Source organism: Syngnathus scovelli, chromosome 1 (genome assembly GCF_024217435.2).
Source record: "Syngnathus scovelli strain Florida chromosome 1, RoL_Ssco_1.2, whole genome shotgun sequence".
NCBI classification, from domain to species: domain Eukaryota; kingdom Metazoa; phylum Chordata; class Actinopteri; order Syngnathiformes; family Syngnathidae; genus Syngnathus; species Syngnathus scovelli.
The window spans coordinates 29,501,899-29,523,488 of NC_090847.1; the positions used below are offsets into that span (position 1 = coordinate 29,501,899).

At 52.0% G+C, this 21,590-nt stretch overlaps 3 protein-coding genes across 6 annotated transcripts; all 3 read right to left on the reverse strand.

The window, feature by feature from the left end:
• Positions 1-100: 100 nt before the first annotated feature.
• rtn3 (reticulon 3) lies at positions 101-10,058 on the reverse strand. Of its 4 annotated transcripts, XM_049724869.2 has the most exons (9): positions 9,771-10,058; positions 6,829-6,876; positions 3,077-4,810; positions 1,775-1,982; positions 1,503-1,641; positions 1,116-1,185; positions 1,003-1,049; positions 720-778; positions 101-647 (listed from the first exon to the last, which is right to left on the reverse strand). In XM_049724869.2, the coding sequence occupies exons 1-9, from the start codon at positions 9,859-9,861 to the stop codon at positions 599-601; spliced, it is 2,445 nt and encodes an 814-aa protein (XP_049580826.1). In that variant the 5' UTR covers positions 9,862-10,058; the 3' UTR covers positions 101-598. The 4 variants fall into 4 exon arrangements, with proteins under 4 accessions (XP_049580826.1, XP_049581063.1, XP_049581140.1 ...); XM_049725106.2 differs by lacking the exon at positions 3,077-4,810 and having other exon boundaries at positions 9,771-10,039; XM_049725183.2 differs by lacking the exons at positions 3,077-4,810; positions 6,829-6,876 and having other exon boundaries at positions 9,771-10,034.
• A 790-nt stretch (positions 10,059-10,848) lies between these two features.
• LOC125974033 (ciliated left-right organizer metallopeptidase) lies at positions 10,849-14,837 on the reverse strand. Its single transcript, XM_049728942.2, has 13 exons — positions 14,537-14,837; positions 14,368-14,461; positions 14,243-14,294; positions 13,714-13,863; positions 13,550-13,657; positions 13,224-13,460; positions 12,960-13,143; positions 12,357-12,426; positions 12,018-12,114; positions 11,842-11,949; positions 11,349-11,471; positions 11,176-11,276; positions 10,849-11,085 (listed from the first exon to the last, which is right to left on the reverse strand). The coding sequence occupies exons 1-13, from the start codon at positions 14,775-14,777 to the stop codon at positions 10,905-10,907; spliced, it is 1,746 nt and encodes a 581-aa protein (XP_049584899.2). The 5' UTR covers positions 14,778-14,837; the 3' UTR covers positions 10,849-10,904.
• A 147-nt stretch (positions 14,838-14,984) lies between these two features.
• lrp10 (low density lipoprotein receptor-related protein 10) lies at positions 14,985-20,588 on the reverse strand. Its single transcript, XM_049725529.1, has 10 exons — positions 20,473-20,588; positions 19,867-19,985; positions 19,771-19,803; positions 19,344-19,488; positions 18,501-18,694; positions 17,895-18,391; positions 17,245-17,681; positions 16,805-16,999; positions 16,614-16,743; positions 14,985-16,411 (listed from the first exon to the last, which is right to left on the reverse strand). The coding sequence occupies exons 2-10, from the start codon at positions 19,904-19,906 to the stop codon at positions 15,845-15,847; spliced, it is 2,238 nt and encodes a 745-aa protein (XP_049581486.1). The 5' UTR covers positions 19,907-19,985; positions 20,473-20,588; the 3' UTR covers positions 14,985-15,844.
• Between the last annotated feature and the right edge of the window lie 1,002 nt (positions 20,589-21,590).

Sequence of the window (21,590 nt, forward strand, 5' to 3'; positions counted from 1 at the left end):
GACAGAGCGAGAAAGAGAGAGAGAAAAAAGGCCATTGGGAAGACGGCCTTTGGACTCAGAACCTGTGCGCCCCCCGTGTGAACTGGACTCAATCACCACAGTGTTGCAAGAAGCTTTTATTGTTGTGAGTTCAAGCCGCTTGGCGGCGTTTTCCAGAATAAAAGATCAGTGCAAAAACACACAGGCAAACCTGCTACCAAAAAAAAAAAAAAAAAGAGCCCGCTTATCTACGCAGAGTGACGAGAATAGACACAGCGACAACAAGGTTAGTATTAATTCCGCTTTTTTTTTTTTCCAAATCTCTTTCCTTACTTAAGCGAGGGGGGGGATACAAAAAAAAACAAAAAAAAAAACCGAACGGCGCGCTTTGAGTACAGACATTTTTGCTGGCATGCACCCTTGAAAGCAGGCCAGAGATTCAGTCTAGTTCACGCTCTGGTACCACAGCGCAGTCGCTACGCTACGTCCGACATTAAATAGAGACTTCTTTTTTTCTACCTAGCAAGCAAGGTTCAGTGTGCTGCTGGGGAGTCTATTATGGAGATGGGTGGGTGGGAGTGGAAGCGGGTGAGGGAGCATCTTCTCCTCCTCCAACGGATCATTCGGTTTTGCTGCGCTTCACAGCGCCGGGGAGTTTCTCTTGCAACCTGGGGGGGAATAAAATAAAAGCAGAGATTTGCAGTCAAACCCCAAGATGGCCAGGCAGCGGCGCCGCTTACTTGGCGACGGTGGTGTCGATTTGGGTCCGAGCCAGGTCCACGTACTGGTCGATCTGCGTCTGTGGACGGAACAAGCGCAACCTTTTGTGAGCGCCAACAAATGACGCGAGGGTGAGCTCAACGCCGGCAGCCGGCCCCATTTGGACAATGCCCGAGCGGTGTAGCAAAACAAGCTCACGGGCGGGCGGGCGACCGACCGACCGACCGACCGACCGACCGACCGACCGACCGACCGACCGACCGTCATTGCCGCTTCAAGGACCGGCGAGTCGGCGACGCTCACCTTGTTCTTCTCGTAGATGGGCGGCACGGCAAAGAGCAGGATGTCCGCTGCGGAGGACAACAAACAAGTGAGATTCTGGCGTCCGGACCGTCTGGCTTGCGGCCGGCGCTTACCGAGGATGAGGATGGTGATGCCATTAAAGACGGCGCCCACGTAGGTCAGCAGCCACATGACCACGGCCAGCTACACAAAATCAAAGACCTCGCGTGAGACCTTTCCTAAGGGCAGCTAGCGACCTCACATTTATTTGATTCCGGCGAATCGACGTTCCCAAGTCACGAGCCGGAAGCTTCGGGTTCAGCCAAAGTTCCGGGTCGAGTCGCGCCGCCTGCCTTCCGAGCGAGCCGAGCACTTGTCTCCCGTCGCCGTTTGGCGTCTGTACGAGCGCGCCGACCGAGCCCAAGCCACGGCATCTTTTCCTTGGCCAACGAGTCGGTATTTGAGCGGCTTTGGGTCCGGTGAGCGGGAGCGCAAATCATCTTGGAAAAAAAGCGGCTCACCTTGAGGGAGTCCACGAGGTCCTCGACCAGGAAAAGGCGGCTCATCTGCTTGAGGGCTCGGTTAATGTAGGTCAGGCCGCTGTCCACGTGCTTGCGGAAAGTCTCCGGAGGAATGCTGACATCCTTATCTATCAGCGATCTGCAGGGAGAAGGAACAGATGAGCTTTTGAAATCAGGCTTTGGTGCCTGGCCTCCGGTTTGGCGCTCGCTCCCCAACCGCCCGCCGGCTGCTTTCAGGTTGGCGGGAAAAGTAACCGGCCGGGCGTGCTTACTTGAAGGGGTGGCCGTCGCCGGACTTCTGCACGGCCTGGACCACCGACTTGTAGATGCGGAAGGTGATGGTGACGCACAGCAGCGCCAGGAGCAAGTAGGACACCACGCTGATGACGCTGAAGGCGGCCAGCGACAGCAGCATCAGCATGGACAGACCGAAGACCAAGCCAGACTTTTTGGGGTCCCGCCAGTGAATCAGATCCTTGACTGCGGACAAGTAGCAGGCGTTACACGAAATTCAAACAGCCGCCCCCGCCCCGCTTTGCGCGTTTGTTGAGAGTCGCGCATGCGGAAAGGATTGGCTCGCTACAGGAGTTGCGTAACCTCCGAGCGGGTTGCCACTCTCAAAGTGCCGCAGGGAAATCAAATTGGAGGAGGGGAGCCTGCCGGCCGGCCGGCCAGCCAGCCAGCCAGCCAGCCAGCCGGCCGGCCGGCCAGCCAGCCAGCCAGCCAGCCAGCCAGCCAGCCAGCCAGCCAGCCAGCCAGCCGGCCAGCCAGCCAGCCAGCCAGCCAGCCAGTCAGCCAGCGTGTGATTCTCGTGTCAATGTCATGTGACTGCTTGGGTCTGGTGCTTGGTTGACTTTATATTTTGTGTGGCCAAAAGAGGCAATTGCTCAAGGGAGGCAATTATTCCTCAGACCCCCGCACCAAACGATCAAAGAAATTCGTAAACATTTGACTCAAAAATAATTTCTCAAGTCATTTCTAGTTGGATGTAAAATTGAACCTTTCCTTCTCTAAAATGCACCCAATTGCCAATTTGTTTCAAAACAAAAGGGGCAAGCCTTGATTTGTGGCATTTTTTGGCCCCAATCGTATCGGAGCTTTCAAGGGGCCGGCCTTAGGCATAGTGGGGGGGGGGGACACACGTCTCATGGCTCGATTCTTGTCTCGTCGCAAATTCCTTCTGTGGCCCCGCGACAAGCTCAACTTTAGCCGCGTGAGTTGACGAGAAGAACGGAACAACAATGAGCAAGAAAATGTGGAAAAGCTAATTCTGCTCATGCAGAAGAGATTAGGTGGCGGCGGCGGCGGCACGGGTGCGCACGCTCGCTTGCTAGCAGCGATGTTGACGCAGCTCAAAGGGGAAACAAAGAACAGTCAGATTGGATCAACAGCGCAGGGAGAACCTTTCCCGCACGGCGGCGAGCCAAACGGGTCAAAGTAGCACTGGACGGGAACGCTCCGGCCGGAGCAGCCCGGCACGTAAAATGGCGGCCTCTCTCCATCTCTGGGGCTTTACATTTGAACGGCACCTTCTCACAAAAAGCCCGTTTGACAGCCAAAACAACGAGCATTACCTGACAGGTGGCTAAGCATTGCCGTCAAGACGCGCTCGGCAAGATGATGGGCCTCGGCGACCCACGCGTCCACCTCTTGAGAAAAGGTGCAGTCGGCGGCGAGCGTGTCGCTCTGGGAACACGGCGTGCTCGGCGGCCGTTCTTCTCCCGCCTCTTGACTGCCGCCCAAGCGTTGGAGGGCCCCGAGCGGAAGCTGTTCCTGCGGCGTGGTTGGAGGGCAGCGCCCGACGTACTGCTCATCTTCACCCGGTCTGGATTTGAGGCATTCTCTCATGAACTCCACAAAACTACCCGCAGGCTCGGAGGCAGCGCCGTCATCACAGCCCGTCAGAGGTTCCCGGTCCTCGGCGTCCGGCGTTCCGACATCAGCAGCAAAGTCGCCGTCGTCGTCTTTGGGCGCCGCCGGCTCAAAGGCCGACTCAAACGACCGCCCTTCGTACGTATTGTCTCGCACGAGACCTTTTCTGGAGGAGACGGTGGCCACGTCGCCATCCTCGCCGGCGTCGCCATCCTCGCCGGCGTCGCCATCCTCGCCGGCGTCGCCATCCTCGCCGGCGTCGCCATCCTCGCCGGCGTCGCCATCCTCGCCGGCGTCGCCATCCTCGCCGCTGCCGGACGAGTCCTTGCTCGCCTGGCTCCAAGACGTGGCGGCGCTCTTGAATTTGTTTTCCGCCGGTGGAGGAGTGAGGCGCTCGCCGTCAGACTCCACAGGAGAGGAAGGAGGAGAATAGCCTTCCATGAATTCACTTTGGACGGGTCTTCTGTTCGCTTCTTGCTTGTTTTCCTCAGGCCGTGCCGTTAGGACGGCCTCTTCCGCCAGCTCGTCGTCCTCAAACTCCATTTGCAGCTCGTCGTCGCTGCAGTTTGGCTCTTGGCTTTCAATGACATTAATTGCGGGAACCTGCATTAGTGTTCGTTCCCATCTCGGCGCCGGCACCCTTTCTGCGTCAGCGGTCGCAGGAGAAGTGGCGATGTCACTGGATGGATGACAATCAGACTTTGGAGAAGTGGCGATGTCACTGGATGGATGACAATCAGACTTTGGAGAGGTGGCATCTTCCGCAAGCGTTTCATCAGACTCGGCGGAACTATGGAGGTCCCGAGCCTCGGCGTTCTTGTCGGCGTGCTCAGCGTCCCGAGGCGAAAGAGGCGGAGGGAAGGTGGGATGCTCCCAATCCAAGCGCCACGGAGCTCGGTCGTCGCCATCGGTCGTTGGCGCAAAGTCGGCCTCTTCGACATCGTCGTGGCCGGCTTTGGGAGGATCCTGCGGCGAGTCCACCAAATTGTCGGGGACGCAGAGCGGAGGTGAAGCGGGATTTCCCTCAGGCGACTTAAATGCGGAAGAAAGGCCGCCTCGTTGCGAGCCGCCGTCCGGGGCGTCTTGCGAGTCAGCCCCGGACGGCGGACGAGCCTTTGTCCGAGCTTCCGATTCTTCAAAGGCATTCATATGCCGCCGTTCGCCAAGGACCTCAAATGGCGAGTCGGGAGAGGCTCCTTTGGTCTCCTGGCGGAGCTTGGGGACTTTGTCACGGAGGTGCGAGGTAAAGTCGCTTGGGCAGTACGTCTCCTTTTTGGCGGCGAGAGCTTCCAGAGCTTTTATGCGCTCCGAAACCGGAGACGTCTTTATCGGCGACTCGGGCTGCGCACAAGTGTCGGGCGAACAAGAGCCTGGCTGAGAAGAAAAGCGCAGGGAAGTGGCAAGCCCTTGGTCGCCTTTACCCCGACACTTTACGTCTGCATTGACACGCACGGAGGACAAGAGAAAAGCAGGGGAGGGAGGTCACACGGATGAGGCGGCCACTCCCACGCAACGGGGATGTTCTTATCTTACCTACGTGTGGCGGCGGCGGCGGCGGCGGCGGCAGAAGCCTTATACTGCTACTGCAGCCCAAGCGTTCATGCAAAGTGAGCTCAATGAACACATAAAGGGCAGACGGACCTTCCGTTCTCGCCGTGCCGACCCACGTCGGACTCGACGGCCAAGACGACAACGTTGGATTAACAAGTCGCAATGAAGTTGCGTCCCAAAACATTTGGGGGGGATATGGATGAATCGATTGTACCTTTCGAAGGGGACCAAATGCGCCACCGTCATCACAAGAAGCGATACTTAGGGTACCGATGTGGTACCAACATGCAAAAAATACCTCCATAGCTGCTCTTTTGCAAATATCTCATGTTTCACTCGGCGAGCTGCTTCGATTCCCGCCGGAACTGAAGGGGGCAGTATACGCATACGAGCAGCACGGAGCACGCATGTGTAAGAAAACTTTCATTTCTTCCATTTCACTTTCATCCAACATGAGAGTTGAATATTTAGGATCAGTCTTGCTTGTTTTGATCAATGTGCCACCACTGCTGCTCTTTTTTCAATGTATAAAATACGGTTCAAGTAGTTTAAAATAAACGAGTGATTTTAAAAGGAAGTGGATTCGGCTGTTTTGTTACCGTGGTACCGAATTAGTATTGGCAATCGTGGAAAATCACAGGTACCGACGACTGAAATTCTGGTATGGGGACAACCCTACTCGCGGTTGTCAAATATTACTGAGCATTCATCCCAGGAATGGGAATATAAATGACTAGCAATATCTGTAGTTTTCAAAAGGGAAGACAATTTGCCATTTTAGCGTTAACACATGACGTCGAAGCACAATTTGTCCCGGCGGGCCACATAAATTGATGCGCCGGGCCGTATCTGGCCCCCGGGCCTCCACTTTGACACCTATGATCTAAGCCAGGGGCCACAAAGGCATTTATGTTGCGGGCCGCATCGTTATAAGTGTCAACCCAAATAAATGGACGTACTCCTACACAACAAACTGATAAATCAGAGATAAGTAAAACTTGGTTCAAGTTGAAAAAGAAATAAATGGTAACAAAAATGGAGAGCAACATCTCGATTTCTTTAAAAGCAAACACAGTTTGCGATTGTAGCATTGACATATAAAGTCGAAGCGCAATTTGTCTTCACGGGCCAAACGTGAAGACACCGCGGGCCAAATTTGGCCCACGGGCCAGAGTTTGACACCACAGATCAAAGCTACCGCTACTTCGACTACACAGCGCTATGGGAAGAAGAGCAAAGTCTTAATGACCCAAGAGGAGCAAAGAAGCGTGACATGCGCAAAGCCAGATAGTGCGCTCGCCATGGAGAGGGGGGGAGGGGGGTTGTCAGGCCCGCTCGGCCACTGGGCCGATCTCTTTGGTGCCACTCTTCCTCCCTTGGGTGGGCCCCTTTGCTGCTGGTTCTGATAGGGGCCATCTCAGGTACTGGCTAAGGGGGAAGGACAGCAGCCTGATCCATTTTTAGGTCCCTGCCCCAGTACGGTGTCAACTCTTGGCGTCTTAAAATAAGGGTGGCAATCTGGGGATTATCTCAAACCCGCAGCCGGTCCCGCTGACCCCAATAATGTTCGCTCGCAGGCTGATAAAGACGGGTCGAGCTGCCGGGGCCCGCGTCGGGCTCATCAACACAAGTCATGTGATGGAAGGAGCCACTTTTGGTGCGCGTCGCACCGCTCCAGAACCGCCACAAGGGCAAGAATTGCGCGGCTACGGGCTGAGGGAGGGAGGGAGGGAAGGAAGGAAGGAAGGAAGGAAGGAAGGAAGGAAGGAAGGAAGGAAGGAAGGAAGGAAGGAAGGAAGGAAGGAAGGAAGGAAGGAAGGAAGGAAGGAAGGAAGGAAGGAAGGAGGGAGGGAGGGATGGATGGAGAAGCAAGCCAGCGGCATTAGGAGAAGCACACACTTGCCTTGTGACGGCCGAATAAAAGATACGGGCGGGGAGGAAAGAACGCGATCTGAAAGAAAATCAAAAGAAGAAAAGACAACAGGAGCGGTGAACGCAAGCGCAAAACCAAGCCACTCAATCCACTTTACGTCTTCAAGGCTCCTTACGCACAAGCAGGTTAGCGAGCGACGGGCGGAGCCAAGTCCAAATACTTTGCGAGTAACCTTTTTGCACCTGCGCAGGTCAAAGTGCGTCATCACCTTGAGTGGGAACCTGAGCCAGCCTGACTTGTGCAGAAAAATAAAAATTGGAGAGAACACGCACGCAAAAAAGAAAAAGCACCCCCTCTGCTCTCTTTGCCTCGGAGTTACAACGCCGACTCGGCAGTTTTTTTTGGTTTTTTTTTGCAATGTTTTTGAATGAGCTGGCTGTCGTCGGGCGAGTCCCGCATTCTTGTTTGGGGGGGCACGTAGATGTGCTACTGGCTTTGCAGGTTGGGGTTGATGCACCTTTGCGGAACGGCATTCCATCTCTTGGCTTGCTCTCAAAAGCCACACCTCTCAGCTTTCCCACACAGCTTTGTACTACGATAGCAGGGAGAGGTTTTTTTTCTTCTATTTTCTCCCTGCAATTAGAGTTTGCACTGCCAACGAGACTGAACCATGACTAACGGGGTCGTTCGCTTTTGCGGCTTGGGAAGATGATGCAAGGTAGATTACGAGGAAGAGGCCGCAAAGGCTTCCAGAGCAGAGCAGAGCAGAGCAGAGCAGAGCAGAGCCGAGCCCAGATTGATCAATGGACTCTTGGAGGGTTGTAAATGCCAAGGCAGCAAAAAAAAAAAGGCAAAGGCAGCATTGAAGACATTCCCTTCACTTGGAAGCTTGTTTATGCGCCGCAAAAAATACACAAACACGTTTTAGCCCAATCAAAATTTACAAATCAAGTTCCTTGATTCAATCATTTCATTGCTGTCTTTTTTTTCAAGTCAAGTTTTTGCAGCATGAAGGAATTGTGTCTCCCATCCTTGCGCGTGCCCCCGTGAAATGAGAAGATTGTGATCAGACTACCTTTCAAATTCTGATAAGGATCTGCCATTGCAGATACTAGGAAAAACTGAACGGTTAGAAAAATTGCCGGCAATATCGTTTTTGTTTTTTTTTTAAAGACAATTTGTAATTTTAGTATTGAGACAGATTTATGCGCAATTTGTCTTTGCGGGCCACATAAAATGATGTGGCGGGCCGTGCCTGGCCCTCGGGCCTCGACTTTGACACCTGTGCTACAAAGAATGCTGGGAAGAAAATACGACAGACATCAGCAAAAACGTTGAGCCTGACCAAACGTTGTTGTCATCGGGTGGAATGGAAAGGAAAGTCACGGGGAAAATAGAGATTCCAATTCCACACAAGCACCGGCGCAATCTGGTTAAATGGGTCACATTTGTGCCCTTAATGAGATGTGGGCGCTAAATGAGGCTAAAAGTACTCTGTGGACACATTTCCTCTGGTGCAATACGCCTGGAGAAACGAGGTCCTCATTTCAAGTGGGCCACTTCCTCGGCGACGGCCCGTTGACAGTTGGAACGCGCTTAAGCTAGCGCGCCCGCATTTTGTTTTGTTTTCCCTGGAATTCCCGCTATCGCTCAGAAATCTACCATTGAGAGTGATGGCTTTCTTTTTTTAGTACGGGATTTACGTTGGTATAAATATTGATTAAAGTGCCGTATTTTCCGGACTATAAGTGGCCTTTAATAGCTTCCAACAATAATTAGGCAGGATATGTTTTGTTTCCTTTTGGTATTTTTTGAATGGACTGCTATTAGACATTTTGTACAATTTAAATAGACACACACACACCATTGGGGTATAATCCCGGCTGAGAATGCAAAAGAGGACCCGTGAGAACCCGTGTTTCGAGGCAACTCGTTCGGTCGGCCATGTTGTAGCTTTGGCCTATTTAAAAAGTGTCGTCAATTTGGAGGACAGCCAAACAAATTTCCCAGACAATCGCCAATCACCTTTTGAATTCGCTTCGTTAGATGAAACCAAATTGAGCATTGTGGGGCGGTCACGCGTGTGCAGCAGCTGAGCAGTGAAAGATGACAGCTGCTTAAAGTGGTAGGCATCAAATTACACCAAGTAAAAGAATAGCCAACCTGATATAACAGTGAGGGAAAGAAGAGATCAACCGAGCGAGCTTCCATTTCAAAGCACGACTTTCTGACTCAAAAGGGCCAATTAGCATTGCACGCCACACCCAAGCGTGTATCAAGCAACATGGACGGACGGACGGACGAACGGGTGGACGGGTGGACGGATGTTTTGAATTTGTGCCTTTGAAGGCTTTATTTGCAGAAACAGATTGCTGGACTGATGGTGCTAGCAGCCACTCCCTTTAGAAAAATACGAATAAAAAGCCTATCCACTGGCAGCTTAGTTGAATTGGAAATAATTAAATGACAGCTCTCCCTTCATGACTGTCGATTAAAAGAAAAAAAAAAGCGCCACTGTTTGAATCTGTAGAAAATCATTCAAACATGGGGAGGGAAGGAAGGAAGGAAGGAAGGAAGGAAGGAAGGAAGGAAGGAAGGAAGGAAGGAAGGAAGGAAGGAAGGAAGGAAGGTACTGCGCCTTTAAGAGACGTTGCCTTCAGGAGCACTTGCCGCTTCACTCTTTTCCCCGCAGTGCACAACAAGCTCCATTTGACACACAATTACCAAAAATGTACCCATGTCAAATAATGTGAGCCAAAGAAGAATACTTGAACCACGCCGAGTGGGATTCATTTGACGTAAATATGACTGCAGGTGGAAGCGTCAATACAGTGCAATGGCCATCGACAATAGAAGCCCCCAAAATACAGGCGAAATGGCGTCAAAGGGCGCTCGCGAGGCCAAACAATTTGCAATAATAATGTGTGCGTTTTTGTTTTGAAACAAAGTGCCCGTTTTCGACTGTTTCTTACCGGACGGCTTCGATTCTTTCAACGCAGAATTTTGTCCATCGGCGAGTCCCTGCGACGAAGATATCTGGGCAGACTGAGTCATTGGATCCATATTGCGTGCTCGACGACGACAAAAAGAAAAAGAAAGAAGCTGGCAGCTAATGTCTCGTTTGGGCCCAATGTAGCTCAAATGTCGTCGACTTTTTGTCTTTCTAAGCCCGAAGAGCGGGACTTGTTTGCCGCACCGTCGCGTCAATTCAATGAAGATGGAAGGAAACGGTGCGAGCGGGCGAGCGAGCGAGCGAATGGAGGAAGAGGAGGGAGGAGAAAACACGTCGGTCGGGACGGGTAGCTGGTGCGTTCACAGGCCCAATGTGCAAGTCGTACATTTGATAATCTAACCACAGACTGTGGCCCGACGTGCAAGTCGTACATTTGACAATCAAACCACAGACGGTGGCCCGATGTGCAAATCGTACGTTTCGACAATCAAACCACAGCCTAACTGCGCGAGGCAAAAACAAAGAAAAATCGACTTCATTTGATTGGGTGCCTCCATTACACACCTTTTGTGCAATGTAAATATCACAAACGAAGACGTGTGCTCATATTGAACAGATTTCCTGAACACAACACTTGCTTTCGCTGCTCATAAGCTTTGTTGAAGATCAGTTGTATGTTAATTGAATCACATAGCACTATAATAATGATGATGATAGTAATGACGTGTTGTCACAGGGCGTGACGGGTGGACGTTGGCTCATTGAGGCGTAAAACAAACAAGGCTGACTACTTTTTCTTTTTTTTTTTTACTAGGCTACCCGCATAAACGACACTACAACTTCCTGGTCCTCCACCAATCAGCTTCCCCTTAACAATGACGCATGCCAATGCTTTCGCGGCCCTCCGGAATTTCAGACACAACGGCAACACGGACGATCGCTTTGTTTTCAAAGACTAGGTTTACTCATAAAACACGAAACAAAAGCAATCTGAATCATTCCTTCTTAACACATGCTCTACCCGTGAGTGAGAGTTTTCGTATTGAATGTATTCATGATTCCAAAACAAAACAAAACACACACACCACAAATGAGCATGCAGTCACAAGGTAGTTTTTTGTTTTTTTGTTTGTAACAGTGATCTTCTCAACAATTACACATCCCCCAAAGCCGGATGAATCCGAACTTTGCAGGGGGAACCTCTGGAGCTGGCCAGACCGAAAACCAGGACACTCAGTGTTGCTACAACGCAGAGCGCAGTGGTGACCAGGGGATCTGTAGCGGGTCCGTACGCTGACCGGGTGTCATCCTGGAGTATGGTGACCTCTGGCTGACTGATTAGAGAGAGAGAGAGAGAGAGAGAGAGAAAAAAAGTATTGTTTACTATAAGAACAGGGTTGTCTGAAGAAAAACGCTCCACTTGCCCTGTGGGGACACCCTCCTTGGCCTTTGAGGGAGGCCTGACGTCACGATCCAAACACAACCTCTCGTTGGGGCAGAAAACAGAACCCCGGTATCCTCTTATCTTTAAAACATGATGGCAGAGAAAAGAGTCAAGTCGAGTCGAAGATGTTTCCGTCCGTTTTTAGTGGATTACCTGTATGCTGCCACCTGCTGGGCAGTCCACCCAATCGGCGCCCAGCACCTGAACTTGGTAGCGGTTTCGTCCGCTGCACTTGTGTCTGTAGCAGCGTCCCGTCACCATGAGCTGACTGTGGTTCTGTTCAACAAAGAGGACAAGCAGGATTCAAAATACTACAAGAAGTCAACAAAGCATTATTTGCGCCACAATGAAATTTCATCTCAACTCACCTTAATGTCAGGGTGTGGCGGCCAAGCACTACTTTTGTCAAAGTATACATATTTGCAATTTCCTTCCAAATAGTTTCTGTCAGTTATTCTAGATCATGTTCAATCGGCAGTAAGTGATTTCTTAGCGTTTTATTTGGAATCTAATTTCAAAAATCTTGCTGTCATTCTGGGCTGATGCGCGTTGAACAAAAAGAACAACCCATTTCTGAAAATCAGACATGAGAAAAATGGGGCCAAAATATGGCTCGGACTACTTTGGCTGTCCTGCGTGTACCCACAAGTGTGCTCAGATGGGAGAAGAAACAACGGCTGTCCGAGCCAAAGATCTCCCCGCCTTGGCGCTCTTCACTTGAATTCCTCTCGTTTGCTTTCTCCCAGCACTCGCTCTGGAACGCAAGCGTGGAGTTAGGAGGACGCTTGAACAGCCTGGCAGCGCAAAAGCAGAGGAACTTACACCCTTCTCCAGGGGTTTGTAGATGCGACAGCCGTCCAGGTAGTGATCGCTCTGGCACCGCGCTTTGTGGCCATGCAAATGATGGCATCCCAGTCCGCTGCAGGAGCGCCGCGGGGTACTTTGCTCTCAATTCCATCCAAAGGCGGCACAAGGAAAGGAAAGGAAAGGGAAGGGAAGGGAAGGGAAGGAAAGGAAAGGAAAGGAAAGGAAAGGAAAGGAAAGGAAAGGAAAGGAAAGGAAAGGAAAGGAAAGGAAAGGAAAGGAAAGGAAAGGAAAGGAAAGGAAAGGAAAGGAAAGGAAAAAGGGAAAGGAAAGGAAAGGAAAGGAAAGGAAACTAACCTGCCGCTACAGAAGAAGGATGACGAGTTGTCGTGGCAGGTCGACGTGGAACCAAACAAAGCTCCTTCACCTGAAAGTTATTTTCCCCAAAAAAGTCAATGGCAAGTGTACCACTTGTACAGTTTTACATTGAGCATCTGGAATTTTCTGATGGATTCATTTCAATGTTTTGGGGATTTTTCTTGGAACTAAAATTGGTTGCACTGCAAACAACGGCACTCATACCTCCTTGAAAGATATGATTTCAATGAAAATCATTCATATTTTATTGCTAGAAGAAAACTAGAATAATAGCTGAATCAATTTATACTGAAACTGTGAACATTTTTAGTCAAGTAAATTAGCATATTGGTTTGAACGAATTACTGGCTGTATTTAACTGACACCGTTACAATCTTTTGAATACAATAAATGATTCACATTCAATTGACCGCATTTATATTCATTTTGATGAAGAAAATGTTATTTATACCTAATGATACGAATGATGATATGAAGGAAATCCTGTTACATTTTTTTCCTCAAATGAATGAATTGCAAATACTAAAAGGAAATGAATGATTTCAATCATTCACCTGGACTGTTTTATTTGAGCTCGGGTACCTTTTCCCCAGACGAGATTCTGCGCCCGGCTGGCGTCGACGACGTACCAGCCCGTGTCCCGAAAGGCGGCCAAGGTGAGCGGATCGATCCGCGCTATGCCGGACCGGCTGGGCGTGGCCAACATGACGGAACCCTGCAGTAGTCGGGACTCCCAGTGTGAGGACACCATCCCCGGGGCTGCGTCCTGGAGTCCAAAGACAAACGAGTCATGCAAGGGCAAGGAGGGGCGGCGCAGAACCTGCCCGGTGACGGTTTGGCATGCACCCAGTTCTCCAGCGGCGCCCCCATCTCAGGGTCGGCGGCGACCAGGTGCCTCCGGAGCGCCGAGATGACGGCCGGGGTGTAGAGCCTCATCTGGCCCCATCCGTCCACGTGAGTCACTTTTCCCCGAGGGGAACAAGTGACACCGGCTGAAAAGTCATTCTCGGACGAGCAGTCTCTCCACGTGTCAAAAAGATCTTTGGAGAAGCCCAGCGCATGCAGCAGCTCATGGAGCACGGTCTGGATGGGATTGAGTGGAGGAGAGTAGGTGCACGGTGCTTAATGTCTTCCACATGGCACTGTAAGAACAAAGTGAAACGTTGGAGGACCTGCGCAGTCAGTTTTGTCAGTCTATCCTTGCAGAGGACCACCACGCCAGCCAAAGGTCTCCCTCCGGCGTCCGTCCGGCAGTGGGCGGCGTAGGCCAACAGGCCAGGCTGCCGGCACAAGTCAAGATGAGCCTTCGGACGAGCGACGAGCAAACGAGCACTACCTGCGCCCTGCACTTGTCCGACGCTTGCACGTGGAGGTAAAACAGGAAGTCCACGTCGGCCACTCCGGCGCCCGGACGTCTGAGAACGACGGCGCGGGTAGAGTTAGCCTGGGGATGCACTTTGCAGCCAGCCAGGTGCTCATCTGGAATCTGGGAGGGGAAACGGGTGCTTTTGACTCCTTCTTTTCTCCATTATGCGTTGATGACTTTTTTTGGATGTGTCCAATCAGACTTCTGCCCTGATGTGTCGCCATATGAAGCTAATCTGCCCGGGGGCTTCAGCATCGCATACGCGGTTAAGGTGGCACGTGAACTACTGTAGCCTTGCCGCTCTTTCAGTTGAACCAATCAGATCTCAATTTCCCTCACAGCAATGACATCAGCATCCTTCCACGTTCAGATTGGCTGGTTACTAGAGTACTAGAGCCACTCGAGTATCTTGAGAGATGCACATTTGACACAAATCCGATTTGGGGGAATAAAATAGGACAATTCATTTGAAGCTGGCGGTGTATCGTCCGTCACTCACCTTCATGTCGAGACACGTCTCATGTTTGTAGTTTTTCTTTGCTTGGCCGCACCTGAAAGCGATCGGATCCAAAAGGTGCCGTCGTCGATGAATGACCCCCCCCCCCACCCCCACGCGCCCCCTACCTGTTGTAATTGACGCTGCTTGAATTCTTCCACAGAAACCTGCAGTATTTGCTGACGTCCCTCCCGAGTAGCAACGGGCTTAAGACTGGCCGCACTGTCGAAGCAAATCTCGTTGAGCGTCTTGCTTGCGCTATGAAATCAAGTCACGTGAGCCACATCTGCTGCGCACCTGACAAAAACGACGACACGGTGCTGGCAGCCAGCTCCGCGGCGCCCCTCACTCGCGCGTCCTCGCGCTCCGACAGGTGGGCGCTCTCCGCGGAAAGCCAAGTCCCGATCCTCACGGGGGCGACCTCTCCAGGGCTCGGCGCCGGACTTGGCCCGACCACAGCCTGAACCTTGTCAAAATCGACCCGGAGCGCGCCACAAAGCAGAGGCAGACACAGGCAAAATCCTGGCCAGGAAGCCATTACCTGTTTCAACTTGGCCCTCCCCAAAAAGATCCAATATTAGCAGTTGACTGGAGTCTGAAGGCTCGCCAAGAAGCAACTCCTGACTGATTCGTCTTCCTTGAAGAGGTCGTTCTTTTGGGGTGCCGAGCCGGTGTGAAATTCCACAAGAGCTTTTTGGAATACAAAGCTCGTCGTCGGGTGGGAACAAAACAAAGACCCCCAATAAAAAGTGCATTCTTTTAATGGCAGCCACATTTTGGACTTATATACAGTGAAATTGACCCTAACGACATTCTCTTATTGATCTCAACACATTGCAAAGTTAAAAACCTCTGAGCTACTCCATCGGACGCAAAGCAACGAGACCGCGAGCCATCTTTCAAAATCAATGCGGGCCCGTCCGTCTCTTTCACACGTCCTTCCAAAGCAGCCATTTACATACACTGGACTTGGGAAGGGTTGAGGAAAAGCGCACTCAAAGCCGCATCCGAGGGTTATTGCCTGCGAGCCATTGTGAGTGCGTTCAGGGGAGGGGGGGGGGGGGACCAACCTGCGTGGGGGGGGAATACTCCTCAAAAAGGCACTTAAATAGGGACACGTTTTCTCGCTCTCAAATACCTCAAGACGATCTCCAAACATATCCCGCTGCCGAACGCTCAAACGTTATTCGGCAGTCGGAAGGAGTCAAAAAGTGGCTCGGGAAGACTCCACTGTGCAACAACCTCAGCTGACGTGTTGGGAATGAAACGCGTCAACCTCGCCGTTTTTGGTTCCCAACCCTTTTCCAGAGACTTTTGAGAAGTTTGATGGCTAACGTTGGAAGGAGAGTTGGCGCTTTTGACTGAAACATTTGCCACATTTTGGTGTGGGGGGGGTAGGTCTGATAGTTGGACGATGCATCCTGCACGCACTTTCTTTGAGGGTGGGTCGAATAGGGGGGGGGGGGGGGGGGGGGGGGGAATGTGCCGAGGCTGGATAAAGGTTGGGAACACGCCCGAGAGTTGCTTTTCTAAATGGTAAAATACTTGATTTTAAAAGCAATTCGACGACAAGAGACAAAAAGGCACAGAGAGAGGGAGGCCCGTTCAAGTGAGCAAAGGCACGTCGTCGTCCTCGTCCGAGGCGGCGTCATCGTCGCAAAGCGGAGTGAGCAGCACGTCGTCGTCAGGGGAGGCCGAGAGGGGCGCAGAGTTGCCGGACGGGGGCGAGGCTCTGAACAAGGACAGACTCAGGCCCAGGGTGTGCAAGATGGACGCCAGGGACGGGCCGCCGGCCGGGACGGCCACGGGGGGCGTTTGGGGCGCCTCGGCGGGTGGCGCGTACGGGGGCGGCGGTGGCGGGGAGGCGCGAGACGCCGGCGGCGCCCTGACGGACAGGCTCACTTTCTGAGGCGCGGGCCGCTGGGCGCCCTCCGCCGAAGACGAGGAGCCGCCGGGAGCGGCGGGAGCGGGCTCCTGATCCGGAGGGGCAGCGTCGGGCGGCCGCTGGCCGGCCGTCTGGGAAGGTCTGGAGGGCTGCCTGGGGATCAGACCCCACCTTCTCATGCGACGGACCAGGCGGCGGACCACGCGAGGCCTGCGTCTCCGGTGCGGGGACGTGACGGCGTCCTGGCGAAGGAGCTGCAGGATTCCCCTCAGAGACAAGGTGGAAGTCTGAAACATCATCAGTGATTTTCAGTAGAAGTCGAGCTAAAATAAAATGGGACTTTGTAATACAATGATGGTGAAAATGCCCTTCTATGTCAACCTTGAATTTTTTATTTATTTTTTTATCTTGCGCTCGACAAATACTACATGGATTATTTTTTTTCAAATTAAAATGAACTCAGCCCCTCCGACGAACCGCAACTCTCACCTGATTGGGGTTTTCCGTGGGGAAGTCCTCCACCGGGGGGATAACGCCTTGCGCGATGAGTTGGCCGTAAGAGGGCGGGGCCTGCTGCTGGATCAGCTGCGCCTCGTGTCGGTTGATGGGCGCAAACATGCTGCGTGCGCAAGATGCGTTTAAATGCCGCAGTTTTGCCACGGGGGGGGGGCACGGCTTACCTGTACTCTCTGCTCCGCAGCGAGTAGAGCTTGCAGGTGCAGCCCATGGCGACGACCAGCAGCAGCCCGCAGACCAGGCTGCCCACCGTGGCGGCCGTGATGACCTTGCGCGGCAGGACCACGGTGCAGTTGAGCTCGTCCGTGCCGTCGTGGCAGTCCACCTGGCCGTCGCAGCGCCAGCTCTCAAATACGCACCTGCGGGGCGAGGCGAGACGCCAAGGGTCAGCCGGCAAAGCGCCAGCCTCATTCTACCAGTGCCTCTAAAACCACTAGGCAAGTTGGAAATGTAGAATTTGACGCTCAACACGTAATTGACGGCCAGCGTGAACATAGATTAGCACGGCCTTTGGATTTTAGCTCCATCCAAAGCTTTTCTTTCATCGCATTTGGAGGTTTGACAAGACAAAGGGCTTCTTTTGGGGTCTGTCTGTCTGGCTGACCTGTCGGTGTCGCAGTGGAAGGTTCCGGGCTGACACACGGTGCAGTCCCTCTCGTCGCTGCCGTCGGCGCAGTACAGCTGGTAATTGCAGCGCTCGCTGGCGGGATAGCAGACGGGGCGGCCGGCGAAGCGCCCGGCCGCCGCCCTCTGGCCTCCGGGCACCCCGCAGGCAAACTGCTGGCGGCCGCAGCCCCGGCAGCCCTCCTCGTCCCGGCCGCTCTCGGGGCAATCCCACTTGCCGTCGCAGCGTTGCTCCTGCGTGAAGCAGCCTCCCGAGGCGCCGCCGCAGCGGCCCTCCCAGGGCGGGCAGTAGCCGCCCACGTGGAAGGTGGCGTTGAAGCCGCCGCCCTCCGAGCCGGCCGCCGTCTGGTAGGTCAGCGACAGCAGGCCGGTGCGCGACTCCACTTGCAGCGACTTGTAGTTGGAGGCGCTGGTGATCTGTCGGTGGGCAAAAGTCAAGTCGGTGGGCAAAATTCAAGCCGGGCTCACGCCGGGCTCACACCGAGCTGGCGTGCGTCGTCGTGGACTCCAATCCACGTTTGCTTTTTGCTCATTCCTCATCAAACCGATATTCTAATCGACAGCGGGAAAATGCTCATCACTTTTAAAAAGCGCAATCGCTGCAGATGTGCGTGTGCTATTTTCACTCACAATTTTAATGACGTCTCCTTCGCCTTGCGCTCCGTTGTGGATCGTGAGCGTGTCGCCGCGCCCCAGCACTAGCTGCTGCAGGTCCAGCTTCAAGGGCCGGGAGTCATCCGGGTCCAGAGTCCAAACGCAGTGCAAAGGGGGGCCGCGGAGAGACGGAGGACAAAATGTCCCGTAGAAGGTCCGCAGAAGCCCCCCGCAGGGCCACGAGACGGGAGCGGCCGTCGCCGGGGTCTCCTGCCTCTCCTTCAGCAGGGCCAAGAGCTCCTCTGCCCTGTCGCCGCCGTGGCTCTTCGCCGACGGACTGGGCTCCCGCCAATCTCCGGCGCCGTTCCTCTCGGGCGCCCCGGGCGGGGTCCCCTCGGCCCCGCAGCCCTCCTCGTCGGCGCCGGCGCCTTCCCCCAGACACTCGGCTTGGTCGTTGCAACGCCACGAGAGGGGCAGGCAGCGGCCTCCCGGGCATTTGAAGGACGTCCGGGGGCACTGGCCGAAAGTCGCATCTGAAAATACTTTGACATTTTAGTATCTGCCACGGATGGCGTCTCACCACTAAAAAGATTGGATTCCCCTTTTGCATGTGGAGGCCAATCCAGAAAACAACAAAGGCACCTCTGGCGTAATTCAAGCGAAACGACGACACGGGATAGACTTGTGGCAAGAAGTGGTGCACCACTGTGATGTTTCCGCCCGGGAATTCGACGGGCGGGGGCAATTTGGAGCCACACAAAATGAGCGGCGTGCCGCCGCCGGACGATTTGATGGCCAGCCACTCATTTCTGCACCGAGCTGAAAATTGCGAGAAGCTGAAAGAAGAAAGGAAAAAAAAAACACACAGCAGTTGATTCACAAAATTAGGGATAGTCAACTTTGTATCGTATTTTCCCAACTATAAGTCGCAGTTGTTTTTTTTTTTAGTTTGGCCGGGGTGCGACCTATATGTGAAATTATTAACACATTACTTGACCGTTAACAGGGCGATAATTAGAGAAGGTTTATGCCCAACAGGGGGGGTGGGCGATTAATAGAGAACACTTTTTGTCCGATCGCCAAGGGGCACAGAAATGGGCAATAATATGTATATTTATGTACTTATGTAGTACTTATGTACTTATGTAGTATGTACTTATGTAGTATGCAATAGCTGCATCTCACTGGTGTTCTTAACACGACAACAGCGAGCGGCACGTCTGCATGCGGCCGCGGAGGAAAACGTACGTTTTTAGCAGCATGGGCGATAATTAGAGGTATCAATGTTTTTTATTTATGCCATCGCTAACACACACTGGGCGATTATTAGAATATGGGCGATAATTAGAATAAATACCGTACTTACTTAATATCACTCCACATGTTAATTTCATGTAATAATTGGAACCGCAACTGACAAGCCGCATCTAACGCCGGAGAGTCAGCGCAGTTGTTAAGATATGAAAAAAGTTTGGAATATTTCACCTGAGGACGACCGGTTCTCCCACCGAACCCTTAATGGTCCAGCAGTCATACGTGGCACCAAAATGGTAGGAGTACGTGTGGTAAGCAGAACTCCTGATCTCGCCTACGTCGCTATCCAACACTTGAGAGGAATGTCCACAGTGCTCTGTGGAAAGCAGGCGCATAAAAAAATTGACACATTTCACCCTAAAAGCTGGGCTCGCCAAAAAAAATAAAAAACAACAACAAAGACAGGCAAAAGTTGACAAGCTAAATTAGTTTTACTATTTACAGATACGGAATTGTGATGTTAATTTATAATAATGACACGAAATACCTTGAAAAAGGGTTAGGAATTTAGGGTCTAAATTCTCTCTGCAAAGTTTTTTTTTTTTTTTTTTTGCCTTGATTTCCTCTTTGTTACAATGGCACACGGCAATGTCCTTACCGAAAAAGAGCGCTACTTGTGTCCGGCTGCATGCTGTGGGCAGAAACATCAGGTTAGCGTCCATCCATCCATCCTGACTCATTAGCAGCTACCTACCCGTGAAGCAAAAAAGCAGGAGGCTAGGGATGTGCACCATTATGCTGATAATGTGCAAAGACCGGAAGAAAAGTGTCACAAAAGTGTCATTTTGGAACGATTGTTCTGGAAGACGCCACCTGTAGGGTAGAAATGTGAAATGTTGACATTTTGTACAATTTCAGGCGATTGCCTTGATTCCAGCTTTGAATCCAGAAACGATTTGTAACTCCAAACAAGGCATCCTTCGTCAACGTAGGCCTGTGACATAAGGTGACAGGCGGAAAACGGTTTCCAAAGTGCTGCTTCGAAGCTTTGTTTCATGGCCATTCTTGCCACCCAGTAAAGTGTCCACCAGGTTGTGTGCAACTGGCACCGCTTCGCACTCGGCTCGTTTAAAAGTTTCTTTGCCTCCCTCGCTGATCTAAAATCGGCTTAGTTTGTGCCTAAAAGCAAAACGAGCTTTACTAGCCTTTAGCATGCGGTCGAGCTACATGCTAACGTCGCGCGTCCTTCCTTACTCGCATTTGACTGCCAGTTACCGGCGAACATCTTGACATTGCGATTGGAATTGTCCGAGGAATTTTCCAAAACAAAGTTGCTACTTAAAACCGGATAGAACGTTACCTTGGCTTTCGTTTCTTTTTGATAAGTCCGGAGCTACTTCCGTATTTTTTTTTTTTTTGGGCAGGATGACGCACGAGGGGCGGAGTTTCCGTCACACGGTTGTGTGTTTTTTTTTTTCTTTTTTCAACGCCACAAGCAGATAGCCTTTTCTATCGATAGATGTCACTGTTGCTCAATGCAAATTGCCGGTACAGCAGAAAAATCTGAGCTCAGTCAGAAATTCCATCCAAATCGTGTCTGCGGTTGCTCATTCGGGCAAAAAGCGCTCAACGTCACGACTCGATGTTAAAAATGGAACCAGGGTTTTTTTCGAACCCAAGTGGCCTCGCATTCATCTAGACACAAACCTACTCAATTGGTACAACACTTTGGAGGTCACAATTTGCAGTTTCCATTTAGAACATGCCACCCCATCAATGCGTAACTCACATATAAGTGAAATGAAAATGCAGTTAACCCAAACAAGGATGACTGCCATGACCTAGAACAGATCCGCATGCCACACAAATGCAGTTAACCCAAACAAGGATGACTGCCATGACCTAGAACAGATCCGCATGCCACACAGATATGTCCTCCCTGACTGGATTGCCAGGACTGGGACTGCGTGCTGCTGGTCACACTGGATCAGAAATGAACACCAGGTACTTGCCTCCAATACTAGTCCACAGAGAAGGTGTAGTCACAAAATAATTTTCTAGCCCCAGGAGAAGAAGATTCTAATCCCAGGAGCATGTACCATTTGCAAGTGAAAAGTTCTCGTCCAAAGAAACGGGCCTCGCCCCGAGAGAGAGAAAGTTCTAGTTCGAGAGAAAGGTCTGGTCCAAGAGAGGGTTCTGGTTCCGAGATGATCCCAGATTCAGAGAATGTTCTGGTTCGAGAGAAAGGTCTGGTCCAAGAGATGGTTCTGGTTCCGAGATGATCCCAGATTCAGAGAATGTTCTAGTTTTGAGAGATTACTGCCCCAAGAGCATGTTCGTTCTAGTCCCCAGAGCGTCTTCTCGTCCCAAGAAGGTTTGGTTTGAGAAGGTTTTGGTCACAAGAAGAGCTCGTAGTCATACATTATGCTCCTGAGAGAAGGCCAAGGCCCAAGATGATGGCGGTGATGATGATGGAAC

What these genes read in the sequence shown, in the direction of transcription:
- rtn3 (XM_049724869.2), bottom strand. Translation starts at nt 9,861, where the DNA reads ATGGATCCAATGACTCAGTCTGCCCAGATATCTTCGTCGCAGGGACTC. An exon ending in ACCTCGTGGACTCCCTCAAG is followed by an intron (nt 1,186 to 1,502) that starts GTGAGCCGCTTT and finishes GATTTTGTGTAG; the next exon opens with CTGGCCGTGGTCATGTGGCT. An exon ending in CATCACCATCCTCATCCTCG is followed by an intron (nt 1,050 to 1,115) that starts GTAAGCGCCGGC and finishes TGTCCTCCGCAG; the next exon opens with CGGACATCCTGCTCTTTGCC.
- LOC125974033 (XM_049728942.2), bottom strand. Translation starts at nt 14,777, where the DNA reads ATGGCTTCCTGGCCAGGATTTTGCCTGTGTCTGCCTCTGCTTTGTGGC. An exon ending in CAGCAGGTGGCAGCATACAG is followed by an intron (nt 11,277 to 11,348) that starts GTAATCCACTAA and finishes CATGTTTTAAAG; the next exon opens with ATAAGAGGATACCGGGGTTC. An exon ending in AAGGAGGGTGTCCCCACAGG is followed by an intron (nt 11,086 to 11,175) that starts GCAAGTGGAGCG and finishes CTCTCTAATCAG; the next exon opens with TCAGCCAGAGGTCACCATAC.
- lrp10 (XM_049725529.1), bottom strand. Translation starts at nt 19,906, where the DNA reads ATGGTGCACATCCCTAGCCTCCTGCTTTTTTGCTTCACGG. An exon ending in GGAGAACCGGTCGTCCTCAG is followed by an intron (nt 18,695 to 19,343) that starts GTGAAATATTCC and finishes TTCTTCTTTCAG; the next exon opens with CTTCTCGCAATTTTCAGCTC. An exon ending in AAGGAGACGTCATTAAAATT is followed by an intron (nt 17,682 to 17,894) that starts GTGAGTGAAAAT and finishes GCCCACCGACAG; the next exon opens with ATCACCAGCGCCTCCAACTA.